At 48.2% G+C, this 18707-nt stretch overlaps 1 protein-coding gene across 2 annotated transcripts in view; it reads left to right on the top strand.

Moving 5' to 3' along the window:
* Positions 1–18707, top strand: part of C26H4orf50 (chromosome 26 C4orf50 homolog) — a 132511-nt gene that overhangs the window by 42977 nt on the left and 70827 nt on the right. For both annotated transcript variants that reach the window (XM_043448345.1, XM_043448346.1), the window contains exons 9-11: positions 6225–6281; positions 8440–8622; positions 17131–17179. In XM_043448345.1, the coding sequence (XP_043304280.1) occupies positions 6225–6281; positions 8440–8622; positions 17131–17179 (289 nt within the window). The remainder of the gene's footprint in view (positions 1–6224; positions 6282–8439; positions 8623–17130; positions 17180–18707) is intronic.

Below are 18707 nucleotides of genomic sequence, written 5' to 3' on the forward strand. Positions count from 1 at the left end.
ACACACACACATGCACACACATGCACTAGAGAGATCCAAGTAAGCATGGTGGCTGGGGATTAGCAGATGCAAACCATTATATATAGAACGGATAAACAACAAGGCCCTACAGTATAGTGTGTATGTATGCTCAGTCGCTCATTCGTGTCTGACTTTCTGCAACCCCATGGACCGTAGTACACCAGGCTCTTCTGTCCTTGGAATTTTCCGGGCAAGAATGCTGGAATGGGTTGCCATTTCCTCCTCCTCCAGGGGATCTTCCTGACCCAGGGGTCAAACCCGTGTCTCCTGCATTGCAGGCGGATTCTTTACCACTGAGCCACTTGGGAAGCCCCATAATGTACAAGGAACTACTTTCAATATCCTGTGATAAATCATGATGGAAAAGAATATGAAAAAGAACATATATATAGGTATAACAGTCACTTTGCTGTACAACAGAAACCCAAAATTGTAAATCAACTATACTTCAATAAAATAAATTAAAAAAAAAGAATGGTGCGTTGTATCCACATCAATACCTGGATGGAATATACTGTAGTTTTACAGAACGTTCCCGTTAAAGGAAGCCAGGCAAAATATGCAAGAGATCTCTCGGTATTATTTTTTTTTAAAACTGTACACAACAGAGGCCAACACAATATTGTAAAGCAATTATCCTCCAGTAAGAAAAAGAAAAAAGAAAAACAACTGTTTGTAAACCTAAAATTATCTCAGTATTTAAAAAATGCAGAGCAGTATGATCTTTTCTCCCCCTCAACCCCAACCCCTTCTGACTTCCATTTTTTCAACCCTATGCACCCATGTTTTAGTACTTGTTTGTATGCCTCAGTTCAGTTCAGTTCAGTTGCTCAGTTGTGTCTGACTCTTTGCGATCCCGTGGACTGCAGCACACCAGGCCTCCCTGTCTATCACCAACTCCCAGAGTTTACTCAAACTCATGTCCATTGAGTTAGTGATGCCATCCAACCATCCCATCCTCTGTCATCCCCTTCTCCTCCCACCTTCAATCTTTCCTAGCATCAGGGTCTTTTCCAATGAGTCGGTTCTTCACATCAGGTGGCCAAAGTATTGGAGTTTCAGCTTCAACATCAGTCCTTCCAATGAATATTCAGGGTTGATTTCCTTTAAGATGGACTGGTTGGATCTCCTTGCAGTCCAAGGGACTGTCAAGAGTCTTTTCCAACACCACAGTTTAAAAGCATTAATTTTTCGGCACTCAGCTTTCTTTGTAGTCCAATTCTCACATCGATCCATGACTACTGGAAAAACCATAGCTTTGACTAGACAGACCTTTGTTGGCAAAGTAATGTCTCTGCTTTTTAATATGCTGTCTAGGTTGGTCATAACTTTTCTTCCAAGGAGCAAGTGTCTTTTAATTTCATGGCTACAGTCACCATCTGCAGTGATTTTGGAGCCCCCCAAAATAAAGTCTGTCACTGTTTCCACTGTTTCCCCATCTATTTGCCATGAAGTGATGGGACCAGATGTCATGATCTTAGATTTTCTGAATGTTGAGTTTTAAGCCAACTTTTTGACTCTCCTCTTTCACTTTCATCAAGAGGCTCTTTAGTTCTTTGCTTTCTGCCATAAGGGTGGTGTCGTCTGCATATCTGAGGTTATTGATATTTCTCCCGGCAATCGTGATTCCAGTTTGTGCTTCCTCCAGCCCAGTGTTTCTCATGATGTACTCTGCATATAAGTTAAATAAGCAGGGTGACAATATACAGCCTTGACGTACTCCTTTCCTGGTTTGGAACCAGTCTGTTGTTCCATGTCCAGTTCTAACTGTTGCTTCCTGACCTGCAGACAGATTTCTCAGGAGGCAGGTCAGGTGGTCTGGTATTCCCATCTCTTTAAGAGTTTTCCACAGTTTGTTGTGATCCACACAGTCAAAGGCTATGGTATAGTCAATAAAACAGAAGTAGATGTTTTTCTAGAACTCTCTCGCTTTTTCAATGATCCAGAGGATGTTGGCAATTTGATCTCTGGTTCCTCTGCCTTTTCTAAATCCAGCTTGAACATCTGGAAGTTCACAGTTCATGAACTGTTGAAACCTGGCTTGGAGAATTTTGAGCACTACTTTGCTAGTGTGTGAGATGAGTGCAATTGTGCAGTAATTTGAACATTCTTTGGGATTGCCTTTCTTTGGGATTGGAATGAAAACTGACCTTTTCCAGTCCTGTGGCCACTGCTGAGTTTTCATGTACTGAAGTCATACCATACAGAAATATTCTGCATCTTGATATTATCATTTAATGAAAAATCTTGGTGATATTTTCAAATCAATACATGCAAAGTGAACTACAATATTTTAAACTCTTGCATATTATTTTTCCAGAGGCCAAACCATAACTTCCTTAACTGAATCTTTGTTTAAGGAAATCTTCTAAATTGTTTCTGTTACTTTGTTCTACAAGCAAACATTTTTATACATCTATTTTGGAGTATGTTTCTGCAACGTACACAAAGGCTAAAATCTTAGTGAAGAATTACTGTGTCAAAGGCTATATTGACTTCGATCGATAATGGCAAATAGCCCTCCAAAATGTTTATGTCATTTATACGCCCACCAGGAATGAGTGCACTTGTTTGCCCACACCTGGTTACCCTGAATCATATCACACTTTACATTTTTTTTTACAAACTAATGAATGAAAATATATTATCAACATTTTGATGTGATTTCTGATTCCTTTTAATGTATTCTTTGTATAATCGAATACCCTATACGTGGAGTTTTATGTCCTCTATCCACATTGCTTCATAGCCTTTTTGTCCGTTACTTTTTGGACTGTGCAGTCTTCTATGGGGTGTTTGTGATTTCTGTTCCCCTCCTGTTGGGGGCTTCCCTGGCGGCTCAGAGGGTGAAGCACTTGCCTGCAGTGCGGGAGACCCGGGTTCGATTCCCGAGTCAGGAAGATCCCCTGGAGAAGGAAATGGCAACCCAGGAAAATCCCATGGGTGGAGAAGCCTGGTAGGCTGCAGTCCATGGGGTCGCAAAGAGGTGGACACAACTGAGCCACTTCACTTTCACTGTTGGGTCTATAGTTATTTCCATTAACTTATATATCATTTTTTATGGGGCCCAGGTTCCTTCCCTGATCAGGGAACTAAGATCCTTCAAGCGGGTGTAATGTTCAAAGAAAACAAAGTAGGGAGTGGGGGGAGTTTCTTACATATTTAAGTATGTTTATAAGGAAAATGGGGCTTCCCAGGTGGCGCTAGTGGTAAAGAACCTGCCTGCCAGTGCAGGAGACCTAAGAGACATGGGTTTGATCCCTGCCTTGGGAAGATTCCCTGGAGAGGGGCATGGCAACCCACTCCAGTATTCTTGCCTGGAGAATCTGATGGACAGAGGAGCCTGATGGGTTAAGGTCCATTGGGTTGCAGAGAGTCAGACACAACTAAAGCGACTTAGCATATATACCATTTTTATTTACAGTAGTTCAGAGAATTGGGATTACTGGTTCAAAGAGAAGAAATAGTGCTCATCCTAAACACATATTGCAAATTTGCTTTCCAAAAAATGCTGGCACCCACTTCCAAAGTCAAAGCCATTCATGGGGGAATATTTTTCATTGTACCCTCGACCAATGTGGGAGGTAAGATGGAATTTTTGTCCTGTCTGACACTGATGTGTGAAAAATATAGCTCCAATTATACACATGTTAGAACTTTTTTAAAAAAAAATATCCAATATGTGTTTGTCTTTTTTTAAAATTACTTTCATTCTTTTTGTCTTTCTCTGCTTCAGATTGGATATTTCTTTCTAATCCATCTTTCAGTTATATAATACTCTTTAGGTGATCAAATTTGCTCTTAAACTCATTATTTTAGTTCTTCATTTCAGGTATTGCATTTTGGAGTCTTAGAATTTCCATTTGGTTAGTTTTGGATAGCTTCCAGTTCTCTGATGAAAGTCTTGTAATATAATTATTAAACATTTTAATCACAGTTACTGTCAGATCTGTCTCTGATAGCTTCATTTCACATTCCCACTAGTGATGGATGAAGGTCCCAACTTCTCCACATTCTCACCAACATTTGCTACTGTCTGTCTTTTTGTTGCTAATCATCCTAATGGGTGTGAAGTGCTATGTCATTGTGGTTTTGACTTGCATTTCCTTAATGGCTAATAATGTTGAGCATCTTTTCATGTATTTATGTGCAATTCATGTGTCTTCTTTGGAGAAATCTTATAATTGGATAGTTTTTGTTGTTGTTGTTTGTATATGTTATAGATACAAGTCCCTTATTAGCTAAAAGATGTGCATTTTCTCCCATTCTGTTGTCTTTTCACTTCTCATTTGTTTTTTAATTGCAAATGACCCAGTATACACGTTAGTTGCTCAGTTGTGTCTGACACTTTGCGACCCCATGGACTGTAGCCCACTAGGCTGCTCTGTCCATGAAATTCTTCAGGCAAGAATACTGGAATGGGTTGCCATTCCCTTCTGCATGGGTAGAGAAGGGAATGTATATAGCTCACAGCAATATATTCATGCTATTTCTTACACTAAAGTAGAGAGAAGGTGTCATCCAAGCCTGCAAATATTATGGTGTGCATTTTGAATAGAAGACAGTCTGCTTGGAGCTGGCATTTTAATCTTCAAATATATTCAGAGAATTGTGCCAAAATAGATATATGGAAGTGTTCATTAAAGTCTTATTTTTAAAGCAAAGAAATAGAAACAATATAAATTTTCATAAACAAAGAATTTGTGAAATAAATTTTGTTCCAATCTCATGATTAAATAATATGCAAGATTTTTAAAGGATATGATTGGCTTGTATGTATTAAGGTGGAATCAACACCCATAATTTTATATTAAATGACAACAGCAAGCTGTAAGAACAAGATGTAAAGCATTTTGTATAGTATAGTTTCATCTGTGTGTATACACACATATGGTTTCTGATTATGGGTATGCAGGGTTGAAAATAGTATTAAAGGTCAGAAGAGCTTGGGGGAGAGGAAGAAGGATTTTTATCTATCTAGCTTTCTTGTAGTGATTACAGAGAAAACCAGAGAGTGAGTGAGAAGAATTCCCAGAACACCCATCTTATTGTAGCTTATGATTTTGTGGGTCAGGAATTTCAGGCAGCACCTGGCTGCACAATTCTACTCTGCAGAGCATCAGTGAGGATCGCTCAGTGGTATTCACCTGGGCACTGGGCTAGGCTGGAAGGTCCCAGGCGGCTTCATACATGGGCCTGCTGCGGAGAATAACAATGGTTTATATTAATTGAATGTTGGCCAGATGCCAGGCCTTGCTCTAAGCACTTTACAGGAATCGGTTCAGAGTCCTCATCCAATCTTCCCCATTAGGTGGACGGTAATATTACCCCTAGGCTTCCCAGGTGGCACAGTAGTAGAGAATCCACCTGTCATATAGGAGACACTGGCTTGATCCCTCGGTCAGGAAGATGCCCTGAGGAAGAAAATGGCAACCCACTCCAGTACTCTTGCCTGGGAAATCCCATGGACAAGAGAAGCCTAGCAAGCTACAGTCCATGGGGTCGCAAAGAGTGGGACACATCTTAGTGACTAACAACAACAGCAACATTACACCTATTTTACAGATGAGAAAACTGAGGCACAGAAAGACGACTTTCTCAGAGTCACAGGTCTAATGAGTGGCTAGGCTGAGGTTAGGACTCAGGGCATCTGTCTAGGAAACCTATAGGTTTAACACTGCACCAAAACACTCTGGCAACCTCTGCATGGGGAATGGGGAAATCATTCTTTCTCGTTGCATGTTTGCATGCTCAGTCATGTCAGACTCTTCAGCCCCATGAACTATAGCATGCAAGGCTCCTCTGTCTGTGGGATTTTCCAGGCAAGAATAATGGAGTGGGTTGCCATTTCCTTCCCCGGGTGATCTTCCTGACCTAGTGAAAGAACCCGTGTCTCCTGCGGCTCCTGCCTTGGCAGGCCGTTTCTTTACCACTGAGCTGCCTGGGAAGCCCTGCTTCCTGAAGGAAAAGGCAATAGAATGGCTTTGGCACCTGCGGTCTGGCAGAGCTCATTCTCCGGTGCTCAGAGCATCCTTCCTCCTCTGATCTGGTCGAGCAGCTGATGGGAAAGGCCTGTGTTCTCACCACCAACTCCTGTGGGAAAAGAGATGAGAGCCAAGCTCTCTGAGCGCGGCTTGCCTGTACACGCAGCAAGCTGTGGAACCCGCCACTCAGTGTTATCAAAAATCTTGGTTCTCTTTCAGCTTGACGAACTTCAGAAAAAGCACCGTGAAGCGAATTTGGCTGTGACGCCTTTGAAGGTAATACGTGTGTGAGATCAGCATGAAATACCTCTTTCAAAAGAAAAAAAGGGAGCTTAGTACTGGATTGGCCAAAAAGTTTGTTTGGATTTTCCTGTAAGATAGTATGGAACAATCCAAGTGAACTTTTTGGCCAACCCGGTATTTTTCCCATTAGGAACTAGTCCATGTCTGTTGTATAGAAACTCTGGAAACACAGCCCCCGAGGTTCCCTTCTGAATCTAGCGTCTTCGTGTATTTTCTTTTAGTATATTTCGCATGTGTCTGAGACCCTCCTCTACCTGTGTAGAGGTATGTCTGTGCCCTGCCTTTCCCACGTGGGTCTTCACCAGCCTTTGAAACTGCTGTTCTTGCCAGATCTAAAGCAGGAGACTGCAGTTCATAAAGCCTCCAGACCCTGCGGGTGTTCAAATCCCTCTGTCCAATCTCTTTGCCTCTCTCGTTCCCTCCCTGTCTCTTTTGCATTATTACACATAAGCACCATGCTGCACTTTTTTTTTCTTAAAAAAGTTTTCTCTGTGCATCTAGACATTTCTTGAGGACAGATTCCCAGATAAGGCATTATTGGTCCATAGGGTTTAATACGCTCGTCAAAGATGTAGTTTGGGTGAGATGACACATGTGAGCTCACACTTGGCATTTGGACTTGGGCAGTGCCAAGTGCCTGGATTGACTGTCCATTTTTCCCACTCTCTGGGCAAGGTGGCCCGTGAGGGGCCCTAGACTGGGAATTAGAAGATCATAGTTGAGCCCCAGGACCCTACTGACTTTGCCAAATCCCACCCTCTCTGAAATAATAGTGATTCCCTCTGGCCTGCTCTCACAGCTTCTTCGTACCCTCAATGGATATGGCATTGATGGACAAGTAGAGCGCAAACTAATGCTTTTGAAAATGGGAGGTCTTGCTCCTTTGTTATTTTCGTCATTTGCTATGTACTGGCAGTACTGGGCACTGGGGCATCACTGCCTAGAAACTGATGTGCAAAGATCCCTGACCCTCTCTGGTTTGGGCTTGGAAGGGAGTTCTGGCAGGAAGGAGTCATCACGTCCTCCGATGGAGCAGCTCCTCCAAACACGCACAGATGCGGGAGGTCAGTTCGTGGCCAGAGGGTCACACACTCACATCACCCACATAACAGATCTCTCCTGTGCCCAGCCATGGAACGAGGACAGCACAGGGAATCCAGGAGAGTGTCAGCCTTGCCCTTAGGAGCCCCCAGGCTATGGAGGAGACAGAACCACAAATGTAAGATTTACTCCTGGGACAGCAGGAAGCCAAGAGCCTGGGCACAGAGGGACCCAAGTCCTGAGCCTGAGGGGGGGCCTATCTGGGAAGGCACTGCCCAGGCTGGCCTCTGAACAGATCTGCACAAGGTTTTCCTGGGCTGAGGACATGCAGGAGCCACAGAGGAGTAGTGAGGAAGTTCTGGGGTGTTGGGGGTGGGCAGTGGATCAGTCTGTCTGGAACACGAGGCATGAGAAAGAGGGTCATCGTTGTGATGGGGCTGGAGAGGCACGGTCTGACCTTTCATGTGTGAGCACCTGCCTCGGCCGGCCGATGTGCATGCTTTGTCTGCACTGTCTCCTTCTGTCTTGGTGTGGTGACAATGCCCATTGTACAGATGAGCAAGTCAAGGAGTAGAGAGGAGCTAAGTCTCATAGCTGGTTGGTGGAGGGGCTGAAGACCCGTCCAGAAGGCATCCAGAAGGGGGTGGGGAGCAGTGTGGCCCCTTGTTTTCAAAGCTGTCTCTGGCTTCTAGGTGAAGGGAGGGATGGCAGGGAGGAGGCTGAGCTAAGACAGGGCTGTGTGCGTGTGTGTGCGTGTGTGTGTGTGTTAGCTGTGCAATCGTGTCCTACTCTTTGCAACCCCGTGGAGGAGCCCACCAGGATCCTCCGTCCATGGGATTCTCCCAGCAAGAATACTGGAATCGGTTGCCATTCCCTTCTCCATGGGATCTTCCCAACTCAGGGATTGAACCTGGGTCTTCCCCATTGCAGGCAGACTCTTTACCAGCTGAGCCACCCGGGGTCCCAAGGCGGGGCTGAGGGAAGCAAATCCTGGAGCCAGGGCCCCGCCCCTCCCGCTCGGCCGCCCCGCCCCCACAGGAGCCCGGCATCCGTGGACCCATCCGCTGTGTCTTCACTCCCACACCCCCAGGCCAAGCTGGCTTCCCTGGTCCAGAAGTGCCGGGAGAGGAACCACCTGATCACACACCTGCTTCAGGAGCTGCGCAGACACGGGGCGGAGAGCCACCTGCTCTCCGGGATGGCGGACAGCATGGTGAACGACGTGGCGCTGGCCGAGTGCGGGGCCACCTTCCTGGCTCCGAGGGTCCCAGAGGTAGGGTCCCGCAGACCGCCCTGCCCCTCTTCCTGTAGGGACTGTGGGCTCATCCACCCGCCTGTCCACCCCCTGACCTACCCTTTCATCCACCTGCCCGGACCTCCCTCCTTCTGTCCGCTGACCTTGCCTGGAACACGGCTCCTCCGTGCCAGCACCTGTGCTCAGGGCTGGCACAGGGAGGTGATCCAGTCATCCTTAACGTTAGAAAGCGTTCGTGACATGGTGCGGGAGACAGACACAGAAACTGTGACTTTAATTCAGTGTCATACAAGTTCTGTCTCATCAGACAGTTGTTTCATGGGTGCCCCAGGACCCTAGCACTTGCCACTTCCTCTGGTAGGATTCCTGTCCACCCTCTGTCTGTCCTTCAGGGCCTAGTTCAGGTGTGGTCTTGCTCAGGAGCTGGCCCTGGATCCTACATGGCACGTGGGCATGACTGATGCAGCAAGTTAGAGGAGTTTCCCCCTACTGTTAGAGGAGTTTTGTCAGCCTCTCTGTTGGGGCCAGAGCCGCTCCCTAACCATTTCTGTCTCTCTAGTGCCAGGCACAGAAAAGCTGCTCAGGGAATAGTTGTTGAATGAAGTCATGAACTAAATGAATGAGAATCTCCTCTTTTAATGGTCCATGGGAGAGGAGACTGAGGCTCGGAGAGGTTGGGAGACTCACTCAAGGTCACAGAGCTCCCAGGGAGATGGTGATGGAGGCCAGTTCTGACGCAGGTCTGGCAAAGATGTTCCCAGGTTTCTGCTTGGCTCTGAGCAGCAGTACCTGGGTGCCCGTGGGTGCTCAGCTGAGTCTGCCCATGGACACATACACTCACACGCAAGCAAACACATACACACACTCCTGAGGCACACAACCCCATTCCTGGGGACCAGCCAGCAGCACCCCCACCAAACTAGCTCAGTTCCTACTTGTGCAAGGCGGAAATGCGGCTGCTGCTGTGGATATAGCCGGCCCTGTTCTCCACCATCCCCCCCGGGGCTCTGCAGTCAGAGGGGCCTGCTTTTGGTAGCGTAGCCCCATGTCTGCATCTCCCGCCTTGGCCTTCCCAGCCCAGCCTCTGCAGGACAAACCTCTGTCCCTTCCTTCCCCTACAGCTTTTAGGGTTTCAGGTGTCCTCTAATCCAGATTCCACAGAGCCCATGTGAACACCAGGATGCCAAGGGGCCTGCTCAGGGCCACAGCAACTTGGTTCAGAGTCAGAATTTGAAGCTAGAGCCCCTGACTCCCAGGCCAGTGCTCATCCCTCTGCCTGAGGCTTTCAGGCTTCTTCAGAGGCAGAATAGGGGTGGAGAGAGAGGTCGGCATCTTGTTGAGGGGCCTGGCACAGTCCCCATAGCTCAGTTAAGGCAGGATGTTGGATGTGCCAAGGGTCACCTGGGAAGGAGGCTGGCTGTGGGCTGAGAAGGCCTCATTGCAGTGAACCCTCCCACCCACCCAGGGGCTGTTCTGTCTGGCAGGCTCTGAAACTAGACCCAATTTGTTCACTGGGATTGGACAGGCTGACTTACATTGACCAAATTCACAGAGTCTGAGGTATAAACCCAAACACTAGCAATCATTTCTCATGCGAGATCAAGCTATGCACAGGCTGAAATATTGGATGGATGAAAAAATAATCAGCTTGTTCTCTCCCTATAGTGGAGTTATCTGGAAAATCCAGTTCATAGTTCATTGGTTCATTTGTAAGTCAATCAACATTTGTAGTCATAAGGTCATTTGGGAGCCTGGGATGAAAACAGAGAGAGTTAGTGGTGTCATCAGCCTGACAGGTTCATTTCCTGGAAGGATGTGCTTCTGGGCCCAGACAGGCCTCCCTAGGCCAGAGTGTCTCCCCTGTGGATATTCTGAAAGGCCATGGCCAATCATAAGCTTACACTCCCTCCTTTTCAGGCGACTTTGAATACGCCCTGACCCATTTTGCATTATTTTACAATTCAGCTCACCAAGTTCAGTTCAGTTCAGTCGCTCAGTCATGTCTGACTCTTTGCGACCCCATGGACTGCAGCACGCCAGGCCTCCCTGTCCATTACTAACTCCCGGAGTTTACTCAAACTCATGCCCATTGAGTCGGTGATGGCATCCAACCATCTCATCCTCTGTCATCCCCTTCTCCCACCTTCAATCTTTCCTAGCATCAGGGTCTTTTCCAGTGAGTCAGTTCTTCACATCAGGTGGCCAAAGTATTGGAGTTTCAGCTTCAACATTAGTCTTTCCAATGAATACTCAGGACTGATTTCCTTTAGGATGGACTGGTTGGATCTCCTTGCAGTCTAAGAGACTCTCAAGAGTCTTCTCCAACACCACAGTTCAAAAGCATCAATTCTTTAGTGTTCAGCTTTCTTTATAGTCCAACTCTCACATCAATACATGACTACTGAAAAAACCACAGCTTTGACTAGACAGACCTTTGTTGGCAAAGTAATGTCTCTGCTTTTTAATATGCTGTCCTGGTTGGTCATGGCTTTTCTTCCAAGGAGCAAGCATCTTTTAATTTCATGGCTGCAGCTCACCAAGAACACCCCCACTTTCTTGATCTGAGGAATATCTTACTGTCCCCTCCACAAACCACAAAAGCCTGGCCCTGCCATTTCATTTCATAGATATTTATTGAGCACCTATTGTCATGAGCCAAGCATGGTGCTGGGGGCTGGGGAGAAATGATGAATCAGACAGGCCAAAATGTGCACATAGACAAGGAGAGAAATAATTGTAAATTACAGTGAGTGTCAAAAAGGAAAAGATGGAGACTATGTGTGTGCCTTAATTGCTCTGAGCCTTGCTTTGCTCATCTGTAAAATGGGACTATTACACCCTGCTTGGTAGAAGGAACATGAAGACGGTTGGAGATGACTCATGAAACACCCTGTACAGGGCTGTCCCGCAGGTAGGAACCTGGTCATCGTGTGAGCAGTCGTCAAGGGGGTGGGCTCTGGCATCCAGGAGTGCTGGGTTCAGATTTTAGCTCTGCCTCTGTCTTACTCTGTGGCCTTAGGTGGGAACAGTGACATGTGTCACCCGGGGGGCTTTATGTAACTGACTTAAGGAGTCCTCCTGTGTGGGAGGTGCTATTATTATCACCCGCCCCCCGCCTTTCCAAATGGGAAAACTGAGACTCATGGAGGTTACAAGTCATGCCTAAAGACACATGTCTACAAGCAGCTGTCTAGCTCAGCCTTCTGTGTGTTCAGTCGTTTGCATAAGCAGAGCTGGGATTTGAACCTGGCTGTGGGTTTCTGTGCAGGGCCGCTGCAAGGTGAAGAGGCAGTGTGTTGGGTGCAGTGCGCGCCTGTGGGGCATTTGGGCAGCAGCAGGGGTCTGACACGTACAGACCAGGCCCTCAGTGATCCATCCCTGTTGTCCCTGGAAGGTCAATCCTCGGTGTGCAGATATTAATATGTGACCCCAGGGACTGTAGCCCACCAGGCCCCTCTATACATGGTATTTCCCAGGCAAGATACTAGAGTGGGTAGCCATTCCTTTCTCCATGGGATCTTCCTGACCCAGGGTTCGAACTTGGGTCTTCTGCACTGCCAGCAGATTCTTTACCATCCGAGCCTCCAGGGAAGCCCTATATTAATATAAAGCAGTGAAAAATAAATGTGATATATTTAAGAAGCAAAAAGGGCTCCAGGCTGGCTGGAGTGAGGGGGCTCCCGAGTGGACAAGTTCTGAGAGGCTGGACAGGAGGTCACGGGCACCTGACTGGCCACAGGGGTGTTTGCACCTGGTTCTTCAGTGAATGGGGAGCTGCCAAAGAGGTGGAGCAGTAATTGCTGTGCTTCAGGAAGATGATCCCAGCAGGCCTGTGGGCTGGACTGGGCTGCAGAGTCCCAGGCAGGCCATGCACATGGCAGCCAGATGGCTCGGGCCGTAAACACCCAAGGCCCAGGCAGCCGAGCAGAGCCCTGGGGGCACGGAGACCCTTCGTGGCGGTGGTGGCAGCTCCTCCCGCTGGCAGCTGGGCAGGAAGTGGGTTTTACTGGTGCTGATTTTCGTTTCAGAGAACACAGATGGAATTCCCAGTGGGGACACTGGGTTTGGGCTCAGAGCCCAGGAGGGCTGCCGACTGGCTGGAGGGACACTTAACCGACTTGAGGAGGGGGGCACGTGCCAGAGCCGAGAGGGCGGGTCCTGGGAGCCCTGTACTCGGGAGGGGGCTCCCATTAACCACAGACTCCTAAGGGAGAGCGGGGTGTGGGCTATGAGGGGGATGTCCCATATGGACAGACTGCTGTTCATTTATTCCTGGGAGGCGGTGATGATGGGAGGCTCACAGAGCCTGCCCTGAACCGACACTTTCTGTGGTTCACTCACTTCATCCTCCCAACATCTTGCCTCGTCAAGGAGGAGACTGAGCCCCAGCGTCAGAGCTGGCCAAGGTCACACCCGGGGGTGGCAGGCTGGGGTTCAGAGCTGGGGTCCATCTGAGCTCCACCCTTTCAGGAAGAGGGTGCTCTCCCCTCTGCCACAGCAGTGGCTCAGGGTCAGTGACCACCTCCCATCAACTTCCTTTTCTTGCCCTGGTTGAGTGGGTGATAGAAATTGAGCCTCAGTGGGCTCAGGCCCTGGGCCCCTTTCTTGCGGCTACATCTAAAGTGCCTTAGTCTGGTGGGCTCACTTAACAAAAATATCACAGACCGGGTGGCTTAAACAGCAAGCATCTTGTTTCTCACAGTCCGGGAGACTAGAAGCTGGGGATCAGCCACGTGGTGGGGTTCTGGTGGGGGCTATCTTCCTGGGGTGCAGATGGCCACCTTCTCACTGTGTCCTTGCGTGGTGGACAGAGAAGCAGGCTCTCTTGCACCTCTTCTATCAAGGACACTGGTTCCAGCCAGAGGACCCTGTCCTCATGATCTGATCACCTCTGATCAGATCACCCATCCCCAAATACCCTCACATGGGGGTTAGGATTTCAGCATGTGAGTTTTTTGGGGGACACAGACATTCAGTGCATAGGACAGTGCGTGGGTGGGATGGGGGCTGTGGGCCCCTAGAGTTGCCATCTTCCTGACCTGTGTTATTGTCCATGGCTGCCACTATCCACAGGCCAGCCCTGCATCCTACCTAGTGTCCTTCCTCCAGCTCTGTAGATTCTCTTGAGCATTGTTCCTGAAGCAGGGAATACCATGAGGCCAGCTTGGATGGGTCCCCCGCTGTCTTTCAGCTGGGAACACGGGATCTTGGCACCTCCCTGGCTTCAGCTGAGATGGCAGCAGGAGGAGGGCAGGTTCCTTCCATTCCTGGACTCCCAAATGGACATGGGGGTTCTCAGTCCTACCCTATCCCCAAACTGACTTGACTGGGCCGGGCTCTGGGCACCTTCTCGGGGCCCCCTTAACTTCCTCCCTGACCCCCAGCCCCAGGACATCTCTTTTTTTCTGGATTTCACCAGGACCTAGGCTGTTGACATTCTCAAGCCAAGAATGAGACACCATTTTTGTTGTTTGCACTCGAGTGTCATCCGCTTTTGGAGGCAGATGCCTGGGTGCCAAGGAGAGGTGGAGGAAGGGTGCCCTCCGGCCCATGCCCAGCCTCCTGCAGGCTCCATTGAGGGGGCAGTCAGCTCAGCAAACAGAAGATCCATCAGCGCACTGGATGTCTCAGCCCTGCCTGGCTCCCTGCTGTTCCTGGGACGTGAGGTTCCCTGCCCTCTCCATGGGCATGGAATTTCCTTTGGCAGATAAAGACACCCAGACCCTGAAGAGTAGCCACCCTGTGACCCAGTGCTCACCCGTCACCTCCTGAAGTCCCCTGCTCTTTTAGGCTTGGATAGCACAGGGTGGGGGTTGCTGACCTCTTGTAGGGCTCTGTGAGACCCCCCTCAAATGCCCATCACATTGCCATCACGTAAAGATATTCACAGAGGATATAGGGTCCCTTCAAGCAGAAATCACTCCACTGGGGGAGATCAGGGGCTTGGTGTACTAACACTAGAGGGTCATTGAGACCCCAGCCTTAAAAAGACACATGTAACCAGACGAGGAAGCTGCTAATTCCACTTCCTCTTGCCCTGCTTTTTCCTCCATTCTCCACATCCTGGAAACATCTTGCTCTCCTCTGGGCACTGGTCAACAAGATCTATATATGAGCCTTTGGAAATGGAATCTCATCTTGAAAGAAACAGTGAGACTGAGAGCCCTAAACTCCCTTAATTCATTAAATCAATGACCCCAAGCCTGGGCCTCCAAGGATCGAGGCAATTAGTTTCTCTTCATCTGCTGCCTTTTATGGAGAATATCCCCCCAAAAAATTTACCTGGGGAGAGAGGCAGGGGAGTGGAGTGTGTAGGGTGAGGCTTTATTCATCTATTACTCTGCGTGGAGCATTTAGTAGATGTTTACTCTTGTTTGGCTCTGACAAAACCCTGCAAGGAGCATATTCGTGGCTCCACTCTGCAGATGGAGAGGGCAAGACTGACTCGGCCAGGATTCAACTGACTTGGCCAGGACCATGGAACCAATAAGCGGCAGAGCTAGGTTCAACCCGAGGTTGCCTGGCTCCACGCCTCTCCAGGCTGATGGGATAAACGAGAAGCAGGAAAAGATCTGTAGATCTCTGATCAAGTACTGAATGCAGTGCCTCTGGAAGTAGTTTAGTGCCTATGAGGCTACTCTGTGGATACAAAGGTCAAGGAAACCTGGAGACGTCTGTGTCTAATAAAACTAACTGCAAACCCAGGTGCAAGCAAATGCATTCAGTTGAAGCATAGCAGTGAGCAGAGAGAAGGAGACTGATTTGGGAATATGATTCCTGCAGGAGGAAGCACACAGAACTTGGCTTTTAAGGATTTAGATAGATGGTGTGAAGGCCCTCTAGGCTGGGAGAATGGCATGTACAAAAGCACTGGGCTGTGAAGGGTCATGGTCCTCGAAGACACAGAGTTTTAGGAGATGTAAGTGGAGTGTTCTGAGGGCAGGAAATGCAGTGAGAGAATGTACTGTACCTGGTACAGAGGGCTCCCAATAAGTGGTGGTGTAACTGGATTAGTATCAGAACATGGTAGAGCCATCATCCATGCCCTTGTATTTTTGTCTGTGGATTAGTCAATCCATTTAGAGGGATAGTCAAAGAGCCCAGGTGTCCCAGTGCAGCGTAGAGGGGCTATGTGATAGGCAGGTGGCTGAACTCAGCCAAGTGGATTCAGGGAAGATTTCATAGAGGTGGGGATATTTGGATTAGGTGTTGATGTATGCATAGAAGCTCATCAGAGAATGAGTGAGCAGGACCCCCCAGGCAGGAAGGTGGCTGGTGCAAACACTCGGAGGACACAGTGGAGATGGGATAAGGGCACTATCACAGCTACACTGCACTCGGGGCCCCTTCCCTACTGGAAAACCCAAGAGGAAGCAAGATCTGGGCTGCTGGTCTAGAATCAACTCTAACCTGCCTTAAAGATCCAGCTGTTGCTTTTGTTGAATCCACTGGGAGCCGCCAGGCCCACCAGCTGAGTTCCTATTGTCATTTCAGCTCTTCCAGGGCCTGTGCACTTGTGGGGAAGAGAAGGACAGTTGGTCCATGGAGTGGTGCAGGGACTTGGGTCCAGCCTGACCTGGATTCCTGGGTGCTGAGTCAGGGGTCACAGGAGCAGCTCAGTGATCGGCTCTCACAAGGGGTCGGAAGGACCTTCATGCAGAGAGAGTATTTCTCCTGGAGACTCTGTTGTGTGGCTGCCTTCCTTCCCTCCCCCCACTCCACACACCTTTTTTGTTGTTGTTCCATTGCCAAATCATGTCCAACTTTTCGTGACCTCATGGACTGCAGCACGCCAGGCCTCCCTGTCCCTCATCATCTCCTGGACTTTGCCCAAGTTCGTGTCCATTGCAACGGGGATGCCATCCAATCAAGTCATTCTCTGTTGCCCTCTTCTCCTTCTGCCTTCCATCTTTCACAGCATTAGGGTCTTTTTCAGTGAGTCAGCTCTTCTCATCAAATGGCCAAGGTATTGCAGCTTAAGCTTCAGCATCAGTCCTTCCAATGAGTATTCAGGGTTGATTTCCTTTAGGATGGACTGGTTTGATCTCCTTGCAGTTCAGGGGGCTCTCAAGAGTCATCTCCAACACCACAGTTCAAAAGCATCAATTCTTTGGCCTTCAGCCTTCTTTCTGGTCCCACTCTCACATCTGAAAAGACCATAGACCTTTGACTATACAGACCTGTGTCAACAAAGTGATATATTTGCTTTTTGACACATTGTCTATGTTTGTAACAGCTTTTAAAACCTATTCATCAGTCTCCACTTGGAGGTTCAATTTGAATAAAGGAAATGGAAGCTTTTCCTTACACCTGTATCTTTGGGAGCAAATCCGGGACTCCCGAGGGTCGTGGGCGAAAGAGGGAGGCAGCCCTGCCTGCATGTGTGCACACACAGGGAAGAGTGATCCGGCCACAGGATGCACTTTCTGCAGGGGCCAGGGGCAGCTCTTCCCAGTTGTAGACACGTGTGGAAGGCTTTTCCTCCCATGTCATGCAGAGTAACTGCTGGGATGTCCTTTCTTCCAGACAAGCCACCACCTGGACGTCGAATCTGAGATGACGGCAGTTGTCAGAGGTCAGTGTGATTTTCAGTTAGGAAGAGTCTGCATACTCAGACCAGTCCAGGCCAGCAAAACAATCTGACAGGTGGGCCAGGGTGGGGAAACGCCCACGGTCAAGTGCAGACGACTGAGGGAAACCAGACCCTGCTGTCTTGCACTCTCTTTCCTACTTGGCTCTGCCTTTTTGTTTCACTCTTAAGGAGAACATGTTAGAAAAATACTGCCATACCAAAATGGCCAAATTCTGCAGCCCTGTAGTTTCACTCCTGGAAATTTATCCTGAGTAAATCATTCTATGTGTGGAAAAGCTCAGTGGACAGGCATATACATGCAGGTTATTTATGACAGTGAAAAACTATTCAGGAAAACTCCAGTATTGTTGATTAACTCTTATTTATTAAGTATGAGGGGCTTCCCTGGTGGCTCAGTGGTAAAAGAGTCCACCTACAATGCAGGAGACCCAGGTTCGATTCCTGGGTCAGGAAGATCCCCTGGAGAAGGGACTGTTAACCCACTCCAGTATTCTTGCCTGGGAAATTCCATGGACAGAGGAGCCTGATGGGCTACAGTCAGTGGGGTCAGAAAGAGTCAGACACAACTGAGTGAACATATACACCATTGATATAACTGTACATGAATATCTGTGAATGATTGGCAGCTTAGGCTAGAAAATAAAATACCAACAATGGTTACTTAGATGGTAACATGGGTGGGGTTTTGTTGTTCTATTATTCTTATTATTAAAAAGAAAATAATTTCCCTGAGCCTTGTTTTACCAGTGCAATGGACTGTCAGCCCTGGGGGAGGGGGCTTCCTAGAGGTGTATTTAGGGTTATTTTGTTTTAAGATGTTCAATATAAAAGTGAAGAAGGTATGGATAAATGAACTGCTCTTGATAACTGCTTGCTTAGAGAGTCTTATTACTAGATTCTGTTCTTACCCAGTTGTGTGATCTTGGGTGAGTTAATTAACCTCTCTGACCCAGGTCCCTTATCTTTAAATGGAGGATAACGTGATATTTTTCAGATGTGTCAGTGCCTGATATGTTGCATAGTGCCAACAATAGGAAGAGAGACCTGGCTTCAGTTTTCAGCTGCTCAGGATGGACCCCACCCCTTCTGTACCTTTAGTTTCCATCCCTGCAGTCTGGGTTGGCATCTGTTTTCACAGTTGGAGGCACATCAATTCTAGCTGGTCCTGCTTCTGCCACTAGTTTGTGCAAGTTTCCTCCTTTATCTGGGCTCAGCTTCCTCATCCTTGAAAGGAAGAAGTGTACCAGATTGATGAGGTTACTTATTCACTCAGCATTTCTAAAAGGCTGCCACGTGCCAGACCCCTATCAGTGTTGTAGGGCTTACAAAGATGAGCTGGCTTGCAGAGGTGGTGGTCCTTGTGCTGAAGGAGCTTGAAGCCAGGTAGTGGATGGTGAAGAAGGCAGGCAGTTTTCTAGGATACTTGAAGACCACGGCAGTACCATCAGAGGGGTGTGGGTGTGGTACTCATAGAGTTCAAAGGCACCCTTCAAAAGAGGGGCTTTGTCGT

This window comes from Cervus canadensis, chromosome 26, assembly GCF_019320065.1.
Source record: "Cervus canadensis isolate Bull #8, Minnesota chromosome 26, ASM1932006v1, whole genome shotgun sequence".
Taxonomy (NCBI): domain Eukaryota; kingdom Metazoa; phylum Chordata; class Mammalia; order Artiodactyla; family Cervidae; genus Cervus; species Cervus canadensis.